The following is a 16,079-nucleotide window of genomic DNA, read 5'->3' as shown; positions in this document are numbered from 1 at the left end:
AGATGAAATCTTAACCTGAGAAACTCTAGCTACAATATAGTGAATATCTCTTCTTCATGTGCTCATTTACCACGAATTTACAAGCTTGCGAATATCACTAGAAAATTTGAATGATGCGCTTTGCTCCACAAATTGTTTGGCCATTTTCCAAGAAATGGTCCAATAAAATAATCGCTGAGCCACTCTTCTTAGGCTTTCGTTGACAGTTGCCCAATATTTCTAAATTGGTCAGGATTGGAGGAATTGAGTGGTTTGAGGCCTATTCCGATGAAATTTACTCCATTGTATCGATATCACTGAAGTATCTCTCGATTGTGTTGACAGCTTGTCTAATCTGGCTAATCCTGTTTATACATTTACTCGAGCCGTTGCCTATAGAACTTTTGGCTTGCAAATCTCTCTTCACGTACATTTCGTCACCATTAGAGAGCATCCTTGGTAATTCGTTAGAATTTTGCTGTACAATTTACGAGCGCGTGTTCTGGCCGATCCCTTCTCGTAGACGGATTCTCCGGACAGTAGTTTTTTTAGTCCTGTATGTTTTTATGCAATCAGCATCAGTGAGCCCTGGGATTGTCCTGATTGTTCACAATATCTTATGATGCAGCTGCTGATCGTAAGTTTACCACGACGCTTATTTTGATCCATTCTAACGATAGTTCTTTTTTGGTTCAAGGGGATGCCATACACGATAGATTTTACCAATTTAAACGATTTTATGATGAAATTCAGTGTGGATGTCCAGAACTAATATTGTAGGCTTCTACCACTCACAATTTTGAAAAACAAAACGGATCGCGACGAAATCTCCATCACTAAATGAAGAACACAACAAAATTATGTCAAAGTATTACAAAATGGACCACTAGGGGCGTCGCAGTGATTCCGGATTGTAAGTTCTATGTTTTTATACCATTTCCCCAATGGTTTCTCCACTTTATGCCGATTCATCAAACATCTGTTTTTAAACGCATATTTCCCAACCAAAATAATTACCTTATTGTCCTTTCACCACAATTCAATTAGCTAAAAAACACCACTGAACCCCACCCATCAATCAATCGAGTGGTTATCCTATCTATCTGCAACGTTCATCAGCTTAATTTATCAGCTCAAATAGGCGAAATCGAAGCGTGGCACGATTTTCCACGAACCGATATGCACAATTTCGTTAGTCGATCATTAACCTACTGCTGGGTGATCGTGATAGGTGATCGAGCTTAACCTCCTTCTTCAATGCCATTAGTTGATTTCCGGAAGGACAAGTAACACCTAATTAGAAGTGAATTGCTTAACGCTGTGCTTGGGAGATGTTGTCATCGATGTTATAATTAGACGAATTACACATCTTATATAATTAATTCGGTACGCATCGTTCGGGCGCAGACTGTTTGGCAAGTGTCACTAGAGGATGTGGAGACACGCGTTGTTTAGACGGTAAACAGAAAAAAACAAAAGGAAGCTTTGATGAGAGATACGCAAGAGGAAATGTAATGGAGGAAGTTCTTGAGTGGATTGGGACAGAAATAGCTCATTGCAAAACATGTCTTGTATCTGCCGAACCTGTGTGTCGCTTATGAAGCTTTGGTGACTATCGGGGTGAGAATTGCCCACTTGTAGCAATTGAGGTGTTGCGAGCGAATGAGATCGTTGATAGATGCTGCTCGAATGCGGCCGGGTCAGGTCGTTATTGGGCTTGTCTTGTGTGAAGCTTTGATCCTCAGTTACATTTTCGTGTGTCTTTTCTGCAACATCACATGTCTACGTAGGAGAAACGACCAGTTTTGGAATAGGACACAATTGGCATTGATCGTAGTGAATGGTTTTCTGCTTACCTGAGTTGACATATCTTGGGGAGGCGGAGAAGTTCCAATTGAAATTCCGGATGGAGAAGGTTGTGTTCTGTTTAGAAGTTTGGGTTGTTCTTTCTGTGTGCTAACCTCGCGCGGTGGAGACGGACCACATCCTGTAGACACTTTTTCTTTCACTATTTTGTTCACTACCTTTGTCATTTCACTGTTCAAATTTTGACTAATCTCACTACTCTCTTTCTGACATTCCGGTTTAATTTGCGTGTGATGTCCCCTTATTTCATGGTTTTCGTACTGACTTTCTTCAACATCATTTTCATCAACTCTGTATGACACTTCAACGAAATCACCATCATCTACATTTTCCAATTCATCATCATTGTCTATAACGAAAATACAGAAAAACAACGCCAATTAAAACTCATTTGCTTTTCAGAATGATTGTTCAAAAAGTATTTTATTCACGAAAAGGTATTCTTGGGGTTTAACTACAAAACAATCGAATGCAAATGTTATTTCTTGAAACACAAACACGCTAGTTTCAACAACATCTTTTCAGGATAAGGTTTTGGAACATACTCTGACTTTGGTTTTTAATTTAACTCTATCATATATGTTATACAAAGATGGATCTTCGGGATTAAACAAGGTTTTTGTGGTGCAAGAACACGATTATTTCGCTTTGGTGCCGGGCCAAAAGGATATTTTGCGGATCCTACCTTTCTTCTTGGTTTCGGCATCTTTAACTGGAGGTGGTGTGACCGCCTGCAGTTTCTTCACCTCGGTAGCGGAATTTGGGATGGGTTTCTTCTCCAGCGAAGGTGGCTCCTGGACGACATCTGGCGGTGGCGATCGGGGAGTTTCCGGGGTCGCTTTCGTTGTTATGACAGCGGGGGTCACAGTTTTACAACAGATGGCGCAAACTTTCACACCAGCTTCGTTGACAAACGTGCAGAATTCGCATTCCCATTCGCGATCCGGTGCTTCTATTGAAATAGGCGCTGTCGGCGAATCGTCGTCTGCTAGGAATTCTGTCGCTTCGAGCTTTGATTCATTGATATGATTTTTCAATTCAATGGTTTGTGGCTGAATGGTCTCGTTGTTTGACCTCCTCTGAGCAACGGTGGAATTTTCTTTGGTGACACCGGAATCACGCCGGTTTTCTTCTTTGCGTTGCTCCAATTCCACATCAGAATCGTTTGGAATAAATTCAGTACTTGAATTTCTCTTGATTATTTTCTTGTTGGTAAACCGACGCTTCTGCTCACCCTCTGAATCAGGCGTGTGCGAGTCCGATGGGATTTTCTTTGGAATTGGTCTGACAAATTTAGACTTTCCAGTTTTAGTTTTTTCGACCTCAGCCTGCTGATTCTTTGCGGTGGTTTTAGTTCTCTCACGCACCACGTCGGAGTCTTCTGTCACCGAATTCGATTCCATTCGCCTTGGGGTTGTTGAGGTAACACCTGCAGCTTTCGGCTTCTTTTGATTGCGACGCTCGTTCTCGTTGGTGTCTGAGTCATTGGTGAAGGAATCGGAAGTTATTTTTCTTGGCGACGAAAGATTGCTCGAGATTTTCTGCTTCGCTAGTCTTCGTTTCTCAAAATCAATATCTGAATCATTAGTCAGCGAGTCAGAATTTATTTTTCGTGGTGAGCTACTGCTGTGTTTGCCATTTATTCCTGGCTTGCTATATCTACGGCGACTTAGTTCGGAATCAACGGGCATGGAGTCAGAGGTATTCTTTCTGGGAGACGAAAGTGACATCTTGTCCAAACGATCCCGAATCAGCTCTTCACGATCATACTTAGAGCGATGCGAGTCCCGTTTACTTGACGTTGGATAGTCGATGAGAGATCTAGCAGACGATGCAGCTCGGCGATCGCGATTGAAGCGAGAATGCTTAGTGTTTGTTGGTCGAATGAATGTATTCGGTTCTGGTTCATTCAAATCCCGACTACTGTCCGAATCCACCTGACTTCTCCAGTCACGGCGATTACGAGTCTTCATGAACTCATTGTCAGAATCTTCGTCATCGGTAAGATCGTCCACGAAACTGTTGCGATTTAAATTGCGCATTGACATCGTGGATTTTCGGGATTTAATACTGAGTGCTGGGGACCCCGCACGTGATCGCGAATGAGCTCGCGAACGGGGTGGAGGCATTGCCATTCCTGTGGAAAGTAAATTTATCATTAGCTTTGGAAAATAACTTTCAACAGATCAGAGTTCTCGTACCGGGCATCATTGGCATCATTCCCATCGGGTACGGATACATTCCACCCCAGGCGCTGTTCCAATTGGGTGGATAACCTGATTGTCCTTGCTGTGACGAAGGCATATTCAAGCTCATATTTGAACCATTTTGTGACTGCGCTGCCGCCCATGGATTCATCTGGTTCCACTGTAATTGATTGAATTGGGCCATATGAGCCATTGAGTGAGCCTGTGTAACATAAAACATGAGTACTTGAACTTCAAATATACGAATATTAATTCTGTTTACATTACCTGGTGGATCGGGTTGAATCCCCATGGGTTCGGTTGGGGCTGCTGATGCATTTGGTTCAAGTTAAACACAGAGGTACTACGGGGATTAGGGAAGTTGGTCTCTGCACCGGTCCCGAATTCTGGACGCTGTGTGGAGGACATAAATGGCGGATTATTGCTGGAAGGGTTGTTATGGTTAGACACAGCAGACACATCGGGCATCAAGTTGATACCCGAGGCGACACTGCCGGATCGTATTCTGGGTGACGGAGGCTCCATCCATCCCGACTGCATCGCGTGTTGCTGTTGTTGTTGTTGCTGGTGGTGGAGGTGAAACTGTTGTTGTTGATGATGGAGTGTCGATGGAACGAGTGGAGGTTTTGTACGAATAATTGACATCGATGACTGGAAATTGTTATTAAAATTTACAGCACAATGAAGTTACAAAACATAAAATTTGTGATGGTGATAACAATTATTAAAAACAAAGCAGAATGTAGATTACTTCAACTTCAATTATTGTTGCAAAATGTTTTTCCATATACCTGTAAATCAACATTCGATGTCAGACTCGCACGTCGGCTTCGATCTTCGTCCTTCATAGCCTCTTGGTGTTGACGATAACGTTGCTGCAGTAAAGTCATTCGGTCCAGGGTAGCTGCTGTATTATTCTGAATTTTCTCCATGGTGCTGGACATTGATTTTCCACCCGCAGGAGACCTTTTGGCAATGGAATCCAACGATGAATTCGATGCTGTGGAAGATTGAAGTCAGATATGTTCTAAATGCAATAAGTTCCAATGCGTACAGTGAATTTTTTGTTCCGGTGGATCTGGCAATGGTCTGTTCGATGGATGAATAAATCGCTTGAGGGAGTTCATTTTTTCACGCAGTGACAATGCTGGACTTGGTGGTGGTTGTGGAGGTTTCTGCTGTTGCATGTTTATTGGGCCTTGGGGTACGGTTGTCGGGATGATCTGCAAAGAAATGTTATTTTGCTTTATCATGAATTCAAACTTGCAAATGACAAAGATTCGGGCTGATATTGGATCCATTTAAGGGTAGTAGCTCAGGTAAAAATTAGTAGGGTTTCAGGCGGCTGAATGCGAAATTTAGCGCTTATTTTAAGCAAAAATGAAATCCAGACTGATCGATTTGGCAACCTCGAGCTTCCTCCAGCATAGCTTCGGTTTTGAATCGATGAGTTGGACTGCAATAAGTAGTTAACAGCGCACATCCTTGCACAATGGGCCAGGAGATGCATTTAAGTGGAAATTAGCATTAAGAGCTCGACAGTTATTCTCTAGACAAAGTTGTTACATATGATAGAGCGCTTATCATGTTATCAAAAATAGGGTGACCAAAATTGACGATGAAATAAGCAATCTAACATTCTTATCTTCATAGATAGAGGTAAACATAGTTCGACAATGTTGCAGCTCCAGTTATTTGAGACATCTTTGTAGAACAAAGTTTTTTCTATCTCTTGAAATAACCGATTCAACGCTTTTTTTAAAGTTACGTTAGGGACACCATGAAATAAACTGTTTTTTGCTCTCACTTTTATAATTCAAATTCTACATACAAACTGTCTTCGAAGGACTTTTAGAACTCTCTAACACAAACATTTTGCGATGCAGAACTTGTCAATATCTCAACTTCACTCAAAGCTATTGATATTTCTTCCCAAAAAATTTATTTGCTATTCATTCTTTTGGGGCAAACATCAAAAATGTTTGTTGACGGAATTTGAAACCACAAAAATCACCCTAATATGTGGTTTTCAAAGCTATGTTATTTTTTTGTGTTTGAGTAAATTAAAATTGAAATCATGAGTTCTCGGGTGAAAACTTATCAATAACTTTGAGCAGGATTAAGATATTGACAAATTCTGTATCGCAAAATGTTGGTATTGATAAGATCTAAAATTCGTACGAAGATAATGTTGATGTAGAATTTTAAATATAAAAGTTAGAGTGAAAAAACCCGTTGTTTTCATGGTTATCTTAATGCAACTTAGATAGAAATCGCATCGCTTAGATAAAAATCGAAATCGCTTCGTTCTGCATCGCAAAATGTTTGTATTAACAAGCTCTAAAAGTCTTTCAAAGGCAATTTGCACGTAGTATTTTAAATATAAATTAAAAAAACACTGTTTTTTTCTTGGTGACTCTAACGCAACTTAGAAAAAAAAGCGCTACTTGTCAACATCTCAACTTCACTCAAAGTTTTTGATATTTCTTTCCAAAAAGTACGTTTCTGCAATTGTTTGTCATTTTTTCTGGGGAAAATATAAACAAAGTTTATTGGCGGCGTTTGAAAGAGCAGAGTTCACTCTACTTCTTCTTCTTCTTCTTCAATGGCACTAACGTTCCTAGAGGAACTTCGCCGTCTCAACGTAGTATTACTTGCGTCATTTTTATTAGTACTTAGTTGAGATTTCTATGCCAAATAACACGCCTTGAATGCATTCTGAGTGGCAAGCTCTAGAATACGCGTGATCACAGTGCAAGTCGGAGGAAATTTCTTTGACGAAAAATTCCCCCGACCAGAACGGGAATCGAACCCAAACACCCGGCATGTTAGTTATGACGCTAACCACTCGGCCACGGGAGCACAGAGTTCACTCTACGTGATGTGTGATTTTCAAAACTATGTTATTTTTCGTGTTTGAGTAATTTAAAATTGAAATCATGAGTTTTTGGGTAGAAAACCATCAATAACTTTGAGTAGGATTAAGATGTTGACAAGTTCATCGCAAAATGTTGGTCTTGAAAAGCTCTAAAAGTCGTACGAAGACACTTTTGATCTAGAATTTGAAATATAAATGTTAGAGCAAAAAAAAAAACTGTTTTTTCATGGTCACCCTTAAGCAACTAAGGAAAAAAGCGCTAAATCGGTTATATTAAAAGATAGAAAAAAGATTTGTTTACAAAGTTGATTAAAATAATTGGGGCTACAATATTGTCGAACTATGTTTATCTCTATCTATAAAGATAAGAAAGTAAGATTTTTTGTTTCATCGAAAATTTTGGTCACCATATTTTTTATTACATAAGAATGAACGCTCTGGGAACGCTCATATGTAGCTACTTTGACGAAGACAGTTTTTGTCTAAAGAATAAATATCTCCCACGAAGTTGTTTTTTGACTAAGTTGCATTAGGGTAACCATGAAAAACCGGTTATTTTACTCTATCTTTTATATTTAAAATTCTACATCAAAATTGTCTTCGTACGACTTTTAGAGCTTATAAATATCAACATTTTGCGATGCAGAATTTGTCAATATCTTAATCCTGCTCAAAGTTATTGATGGATTTTCACCCAAAAACTCATGGGGCCTGATCACGAACGTCACTTCACGGTGAAAGCGAAGTGAATTGTATACAACCTTATTACGGCTGCCACCGTGTGTGTAGAATCCGGAAGAGTTCATCCGTCGTGACAACTATGATGAACTCGATGTTATTATGATTACCACGATACTGTCATGTCACGGAGAAAAACAGGTATATTTGTCACTTGTGTTTTAGATGGTGAAAGCTAGCCACGCGAAATGGAGTAAGTTGAATTTCGTTTTTATTTTGCTTTTTTGCTAGCATTTTGAATCTTGTCTTGCCTTGTGTAGGAAAGAGAAGATAAACAAACAGCAATTTACCCGCTTAGTGGCATTTTTACACGAAATCCTGACGAACGTAAATTTGTTTATTTGGCAACACCATAAAATGTAAATTGAGGCCATTGGCCCAAATACAATGTAACTGTGTGAGAGAAACAACAATTCGTCATCTCTCATTAGAAATAACGATCATTATGGACGATAGTTATAAAGAATAGGGTTATTTTTTTTTCCTTTTTACGTAATAAATATTTTCAACGAAATTGTTTTGAAGACATGCTTTGAATAAAAGAATATTAAAAAAGTGATAATATATTTGAGAGCCACATGAACTGCAAAGTTTGATGTTTCTTAAAAACAAAAAACTGAGCTGAAAATAAGTTTCAAACAAGAAAAAAATGAGTCTATCACTGCAAAGCATTCACGAGATACTGTTCTGAAATTCATTTTTTTGAAATTCAGAATCCCATATGGGATTAGCTCAGATTATACTGATCGTGAGGTGGGTAAATTCGGGTTTTCTCTGAGTTAAAGAAGGATTATTATTCAACAAAATTGTAGAAATGGTTCTTACATAATGATTCTAACCTTGACCTATACTAATTGCTTCTCACTATTTCAACAAGTAAGACAGAGTTAAGAAAAAGAATATACGAGATGTTCATTATTATACATAATAGTCATGTTTTATCTCTAGAGTAATTTATAGAAAGAGAAAATAAAATTACATTCCCATATGTTCAACAACTACACGAGTAACCAAGTATTCCTCCTCATCTGTGAACCACCGTTTGATGCAGAAAACTAACGCACCAAACAAATGAATCATGGGATGAGCCCGAGTAGTTGGCGTTAAAATACCGAATCATTAAGGTATAATCGCAAAATTGTCATTCTAAAACATACGCTTAATTGAATGGAATATTATCTTATACGCTGTATTAATTTTACCTACATAACTTTCAAACGTTCGAAATTATGCAACCGATATAACATTCAAGCGTCCGAAATTATGCAATCGACAAGTCTCTTATGAACGGGAATGAACTCTTTCATTTCACGGAGTTTATTTTTACACGTGACAATGATGATAGACACAAAAATATTAAGTGAAGTGTAAGTGACGTGAAAGCGTTCGTGGCAGTAATGTTCATGATCAGGCCTATGATTTCAATTTTAATTTACTTAAATACAAAAAAAAAATAACATAGCTTTGAAAATCACATATTATATATAGTGAAATTTGATCTTCCAGATTCCGTTAGCAAATATTTTTTATGTTTGCCCCAGAAGCAATTGTAGAGAGCGTATTTTTTAGGAAAAAATATCAATAACTCTGGGTAAAGTTAAGATATTGAGTATGTTCTAGAAGTTTTTCGAAGACAGTTTGTATGTAGAATTTGAAATATAAAAGATAGAGCAAAAAAAAGTTTTTTTTCATGGTGATCCTAACACAACTTAGAAAAATGGCGCTATATCGGTTATTTCAAGAGATACAGAAATACTTTGTTCTACAAAGATGTAAATAACTGGGACTACAACATCTTCGAACTATGAAAATTTTGGTCAGCCTATTTTTTGTAACATGACAATGAGCACTCTATCATATGTAATAACTTTGTCGAAGACAGTTTTCGTCTAGAGAATAACTGTCTAGCTCCAAATGCTAATTTACACTCAAATGCATCTCCTGGACCATTGTGCATTGTGCATTGGTTGGCAAAGACTGTTGCAAGCAGATTAGGCTCACGTGTTGCTCGCAAGCCCCTAATCTGTAACCAGAGTGTGTCCAGCTTACTCCAACACTGTACCACGAAGAAGAAGCTTTATTTAGACACTTCTCGGGCCTGATTCTCGAATACACTTCACGGTGGAAACGAAATACACGGCATGCCATTGAACTACGTTTTACGTGTTAGTGAAGTGTCGAAGATAATGATGAGTTTTCAGGCAGAATGAGCACTTTTCAAATAAAAAATCGTTAATGAAAATTAACTTGTTCGTATCAAACTGGTATTCAATGTGAGTGGAAAACTTTGTTTTCTTCATGTGATAGATAATAGAGACCTACTGAAGATAATTTGATATTATAATGATAAGTTTAGTGGGAAACTAATCTCGGATCCAGATGCCGACACCGTACCGTAGTCATCGCGGATACGTTACATTCCGTTTCCACCGTGAAGTGTATTCGTAGTGTATTCGAGAATCAGGCCCCTCGTCTTTCATAAACACGATGTGAGAGCAGCATTGAAAATTCTGCACAAATTTGTGGAAATCGTTAAAAATGCCAAAATCCACAGCAAACAGTGTACAGAAGAACTTAAAGGAGCGTTCAACTTTCGGTAGGAAACCACTACAAGTGGATCAATTCGAGAAAGAGGTTAATTCGAGTATTCAAAACAAAACCAAACTTTTCCGTTAGAGATGTGCTCAATCAAGCTAAAATGTCACCTTTGTTTGTTCATAAAATAAAGCGAACTGCTAATGTCGTACGAAGTGGGTAACGTAGAGCAACATAAAAGGTGTCAAGACACTGCATGTACATTGTACATGCTACATGCTATCGTAAGAGGAATTTTGACTGCGTTATATTGGACGACGAAACATACTGCAGGGCGAACTTCAAATGCCTGGACTACAATTGTGAAGCAACGAGCATGATCGAAGAACATAGAAAACAGAAAAACCTGTCGAAGTTCCTAAAAAAATAACTTGTTTGCCAGGTGTTGTCTTGTTGTGGTCTTAGAAGAAATATTTTCGTTAGTTCCAATTCCATCAACTCAGCGATTTACGCGAAAGAATCTCTTTGTCGTTCATTCGAAAACACGAAGGAGAAGTACTGTTTTGGGCTGATTTTGGCATCTTGGCATTACAGTAAGGAATTCATTGAATGGTACTATTGAAGTGCAATCTACCAGTGTTCCAAAACATCAACAATAGAGACCTACTGAACATTGGTCAAGCGTAACTTTCAAAGATGAATAAAACTGCTAATAATGAGAAACATTTCAAACGGAGTGGGAAAATGTTTTCAATGCGTAACGCAATTTAACGAAAAGCGGTAGGATGCTTATAACTACATCATTTCTTAATAGATCGCAAAGATGTTTGCAACAATTGATTGGAGGTATTCCTACAGGAACATAATAAACATAATAAAACTATATTTTTTGAGATAAACAATCGAATAAATATAAAAAAATAAGCATTATCTACGCGTGATAAATCCCTCGTTTTGATTGGTCCAATTTGTGCTGCTCAAATTGTTCCGACCAAAAATGGCAACTAGAGTAACAACGAAATACAGTTCTATAGAGAGTAATAAAAAAGAAAAGAGTAGCGCAACACTGCATCGTAAGCCCCACTCCTACGTGATTCTCCAGTCATCCAGCTTTAAATCGCCACCATCAGATTGAAACCACCACTCAAACCCTCACATGATTTCACTGCTGTAACATGTTCACCATAAGCTTCCACAAGCGAATGTTATGATAGTAGCGAGAACCGCAAATGTTCTTTGTTCGAAAGGAAACTCGACATTTTAAGGATACTGAACAACCCAGATACTTTGTTTTTGTAGAACGAAACTGTTGAATATGCCTGCGAAAAGACGACGAAGGTCAATGATGTGGTAGCTAGAATCGTGCCCAACAACACTGAACTGCAATGCGACTTCCCTGGGATTCGACTCTGAACACAAATCGGAATCGTAGGAAGTTAAATGCCACGTTTCGGTTAATGGCTTTGCGAATCGTGAGTTCGTATAGAGCAGTATCGTCTGAAAAAAGTATGTGTTATCGCGGGTAGGAAGCCTATCGGCTTAGTTTTGGTAGGGGACAGCGAATGTTATAAACCAAAGGGAGTTAGAGAAATACTCGAAACCGGTGAAAGTCAAGACGTTGTCCAAGCGGCAGCGAAAGTGGGACTGTTAGGGACCCGCCGCATGTGTCGTCAATTTTGACCAATCAGAAGTGGGTATTTCCGTTAGGATAGGGGCTGAGATTTTTCAATTGTTCGATAGTTAGTTTCATGACATATATTATTTTCTTCAAAACAAAAAATTGTTATGGAGTGCCGAAATCTATTGACGCAAAAATTTCATCAATCCATCAAGAAATGACTGAGCAATGAGCGTTTGAAATTGGACAATTTTCACGATGTGCTCGATTTTCAATTTTCAATTTGTACCCCAATATGTTCCCGAAAGACGTAATCCTACGTCAAAACAAAAAACGTCCGGGTCAATCGAAAAAGTTTTAAGACGAATAATTAGAGACATTACTCTACCAAGATTCGTGTCAAACGCAAACAGAGCATGCAGAGTTATCGGGAGTAACTCGACAAGCTATACCGAAACAAATGCCACAGGATGCATCCAAAAATAAGGAAATTATGTTCCACACCAATTGAAAGCGAGAGATGTCGAATGGCGATTTTGCATGTCCGAAATGTTGCTTGAATGGCACGGCACAAAAGGAAGTCTTTTTTTTGCATCGTATCGTTACCGGGAACGAAAAACAGTCCAAAACTCAAAAGATCGTATGTAAAGCACGGCCAACCGGGTTCGAGTTGAAAACTATTTGGGCAATAGCGGATGGGAAATTCTGTTTTATTCGCCTTATAGCCCAGAACTTGTTCCTTTCACTACCATTTGTATCGATCGATCAAGAACGCTTTCAGTGGAATACTCCTTGCCTCAGAACAGGGTATCAAAAATTTGCAGGATTCATTTTTGTTTTCAAAAGATGAACGCTTCTCTCGCGACAGAATTTGGTAGGATTTGATTGAGATCCTTAAAGGCGGATGTAGGGAGCGTTAGGTGATAATCGCTGCAATCATCTGCGCAGAAGATAAATACTTCCTATCTCCTCGGGGAAAAAAAGAGTGGCTATTAGAGGTCGAAGACGGCAGTTGAAAATATCTCCATGTGATTGAACCAAGTTTGGTGCGCGATTTCAAGATTTTAAGTTATACTCATGGATGGAAGAGGCAAGAGAAATGTGTTGAATTCCCCAAAGTGATCGATATAACCCCAAAAAGACGGTGAACTACATAAACGTATTGAGAGCGATCGAAGGCGGGCTGAAAGGCAATCCCAGTCTAATATTTCCAAGAGTTGGATAGTCCCCACACAATTATATGACGTTAGCTCCACAAGCAGAGCGGATGAGCACGCCAAAGCGATTCGTATATAAACGTGTGTTAGGAGCCTATTTGTAGAAATAGACGCAACTTCGTTTGAGATGTTGTACCTGCTGAGGTCTGTACACTGGTTAGGTTGGAAGAATGGTCAGCCATTGAACACCCATTTCGGAAAAAGGATCAGGCAGCACTATCTAACAATTACTGGTGATACACTGCATCGTTTGATACGTTTAAGCCTCGTGTCAGACAGAGTCGAGATTTTGCCGCACGGCTGTCGCTGGTAAATGTTATATATAGCAGAAAAATTTGCTCGACAACCCTACCGATGTGTGTGACATGTATTATCCACATCTCAAACCGCTATTACCATGCGGATAGAACCACCGAGTCTGACGTGAGTCTAAGTCATATGTCTTCTACAGTATGGGGTGTGGTACCTCCAAATCTTGATAGGAGCGTTGAGAGGCTAATAAAGCTTTTAAATTGGACCCAGAAGGTGCAACCCGTTGTGACTTTACAAAAGCATACCTCGAGATACCCAACGATAATGATGGACAAGCATCCATCATAAAACACGTTGGGCCCTGAACTCGCTGCGCTTTCCATTCAGACCGAATCAATTACATTACCTTTTATTTTCTTATTTTGTAACTGTCAGTCCCAGCAATCAACGCTCTCTCAACAAAAACGCTCAGCGTCGCGGGGCTGAGCGTGTTAATGATACACTACATATTTCCTACTGGATTGGAGTCTCGGTCACACCAAAATCCCAGGCAACGAATGGTCTGATTGATATGCAAATGAAGAGCGGAGTGTATCCGTTACCAGTATGACTGTACCTGATAATTATCCCACTAGAGAGAAGATAGAATATCCACGATAGGAAAACGCAGTTGTGCAGAATTGAAGCATCAAGTTCGTAAAATCACATGAATTTGACCGCCATTTGACACTGCCAAATAACGGGTATTTCAATGGGGACGCTACAAAAGTAGACCGATAGGGACAGCAAACGATGACATATTTTTTCCCGCTCTGGAAAAATATACGATTCAACAACGAGTCGAGATTATTAAAATTTACTACCGAAACTCGGAGTCAATGGCATCAACTTTTAAAGCGCTACGTCCAATTTATGGTTGTCGTAATCGTCCTGCCAGATCAACAATTGAGCGTCTAGTGGAAAAAATTGAATCCACAGATACAGTACACAATGTTCCCGTGCCAGTGAGACAAAGAAGTGCCCGTAGTGTCGAGAATATTGATGCCGCTAGCGCATCAATTGAGGACGACCCAATTCAGTCTCTCACACGACGTTCTCAAACATTGGGCATCTCTGTGACGTCATTTTGGCGAATTTTGCAGAAAGATCTTGGCCTACATCCTTACAAGATCAAATTGACGCAAGAACTGAAGCCGCTTGACCACCAGATGCGTCGTATTTTCATGAATTGGCTGAGCAACAACTTGAAAAAGATCCGGATTTTCATCGAAAAATCATCTTCAGCGATGAGGCTCATTTCAGGCTGAATGGCTTCGGCAATAAGCAAAATATGCGTTATTGGTTATTGGTTATTGGCAATCCACACTTATTACATTAGTCACCATCCATCGCATCGTGATGATCAAGACCGGCACGTTACTGTGAATGGGAATCGCTACTGCTCAATGATAACCGAATATTTTTGACCCGAATTGGACGATATGGACTTGGACAATATGTGGTTTCAACAGGACGACGCCACAAGCCACACAGCAAATTGAACAATCGATTTGTTGAAAACCAAGTTTGGTGAGCGTGTTATCTCTACCAATTTTCATTGAAATTTGACAATCACTATAACGATTTGGCATGGAATTCAATTTTGTGCTTGACTCATTCTCACGCCCACTCAGTGTAAATAAGAGATTATTTCGAAAATATTGAAATTCAAATGGGAAAAAAAATGTTAATGTTCAAAATCAGTAATGACTTATCTGGCAAGACTTTGATGAATAATTCTATCCAATATTTACAATTTTAGTAGTACTGTATAATGCTGGGCATAGGATTTTCTCTGAAGGTGTTATTTGGTGGCTATTTACACATCAAACTTTGATGAATTATTAAATAATAACTATTTGTACTACAGTTAAGTATTATTTTTGGAAGCTGGGGAAATATGTCTCCTATTAAACGGCTCACAGCTTTCAAAATTATTCGCAATATTTGTCAAGATATTTCTAATAGTAACATTCTCCATTTTTGACCCAATTTCACCCCCATCGACGGTATTTGAAACCAATGAATGAGATACTCTTCTGGCATTGATAAGAAGCACTTAAAAGGGAAAAATCAACCTCCTCATAATATTCCATAGACATCGAACATAAACGTTTACTTACCAAACTGGGTTAGTCTTGAAAAAAAAAATCGAAAGGCTTTGGGGTGAGCGGAAAAAATAAAACACATGCGGGTTTAGTGCAAGCAAAACGTATATTTTGTAACAGAATAGATTTACATGTCGAAAGATAAGCTGTTTCAAAATATTAGTACGTATGATGTTATTAAGCTGAATTTTGTCTGCTTGTCAAAATCTACCTTAAGCTATCTTTTTTTCAGTAGTTCGAATACGAAGAACATTTTTCGCAAAACAAGGTGTGATCTATAAAGCGGTTCATTGTTTTCGTATTAATTTGGCAAATAATATGCTTGAATGTTGAATAGATTTTATGATGCATTCAAAACACATGAGCTGTACATGAACTAATTTGATAATTTCTATTTATCATCAGCGGCTCTTAACAGTCCTCAAGATATGCTACAGCAGCGTACCTGGTCCTGATCTTGCTTGCGCCCTAGCATGGGACTGGGAAAGTGGAAACTCCCGGGGCGCTTGTTTCTTCTTGGTGGCGCCAGGGGGCCACTCGAGCTCCCCTCGCCTTTCGGCGGCAGCGGGGGTTTCACCGTGGTGGTTTGTAATTCTACGGGCTGCGGATTGGGCGAGAAAGAGAATCGGTTTGAATGATTAA

At 39.1% G+C, this 16,079-nt stretch overlaps 1 protein-coding gene across 11 annotated transcripts in view; it reads right to left on the bottom strand.

Moving 5' to 3' along the window:
• LOC129779805 (E3 ubiquitin-protein ligase lubel) overlaps positions 1-16,079 on the bottom strand; it is a 52,804-nt gene that overhangs the window by 19,618 nt on the left and 17,107 nt on the right. For 7 of the 11 annotated variants that reach the window (XM_055787505.1, XM_055787504.1, XM_055787514.1 and 4 more), the window contains exons 5-12: positions 15,883-16,038; positions 5,107-5,275; positions 4,844-5,052; positions 4,320-4,703; positions 4,047-4,254; positions 2,531-3,982; positions 1,836-2,194; positions 1,564-1,761 (exon numbers count right to left, since the gene is read on the bottom strand). In XM_055787505.1, the coding sequence (XP_055643480.1) occupies positions 1,564-1,761; positions 1,836-2,194; positions 2,531-3,982; positions 4,047-4,254; positions 4,320-4,703; positions 4,844-5,052; positions 5,107-5,275; positions 15,883-16,038 (3,135 nt within the window). The remainder of the gene's footprint in view (positions 1-1,563; positions 1,762-1,835; positions 2,195-2,530; positions 3,983-4,046; positions 4,255-4,319; positions 4,704-4,843; positions 5,053-5,106; positions 5,276-15,882; positions 16,039-16,079) is intronic. The other 4 variants (XM_055787510.1, XM_055787513.1, XM_055787511.1 and 1 more) reach the window with 3 other exon arrangements.

Source organism: Toxorhynchites rutilus, chromosome 3 (genome assembly GCF_029784135.1).
Source record: "Toxorhynchites rutilus septentrionalis strain SRP chromosome 3, ASM2978413v1, whole genome shotgun sequence".
In the NCBI taxonomy this organism is placed as follows: Eukaryota; Metazoa; Arthropoda; class Insecta; order Diptera; family Culicidae; genus Toxorhynchites; species Toxorhynchites rutilus.
Note: the sequence above shows the minus strand (reverse complement) of the source record. Positions and strands in the feature narration are given on the sequence as shown.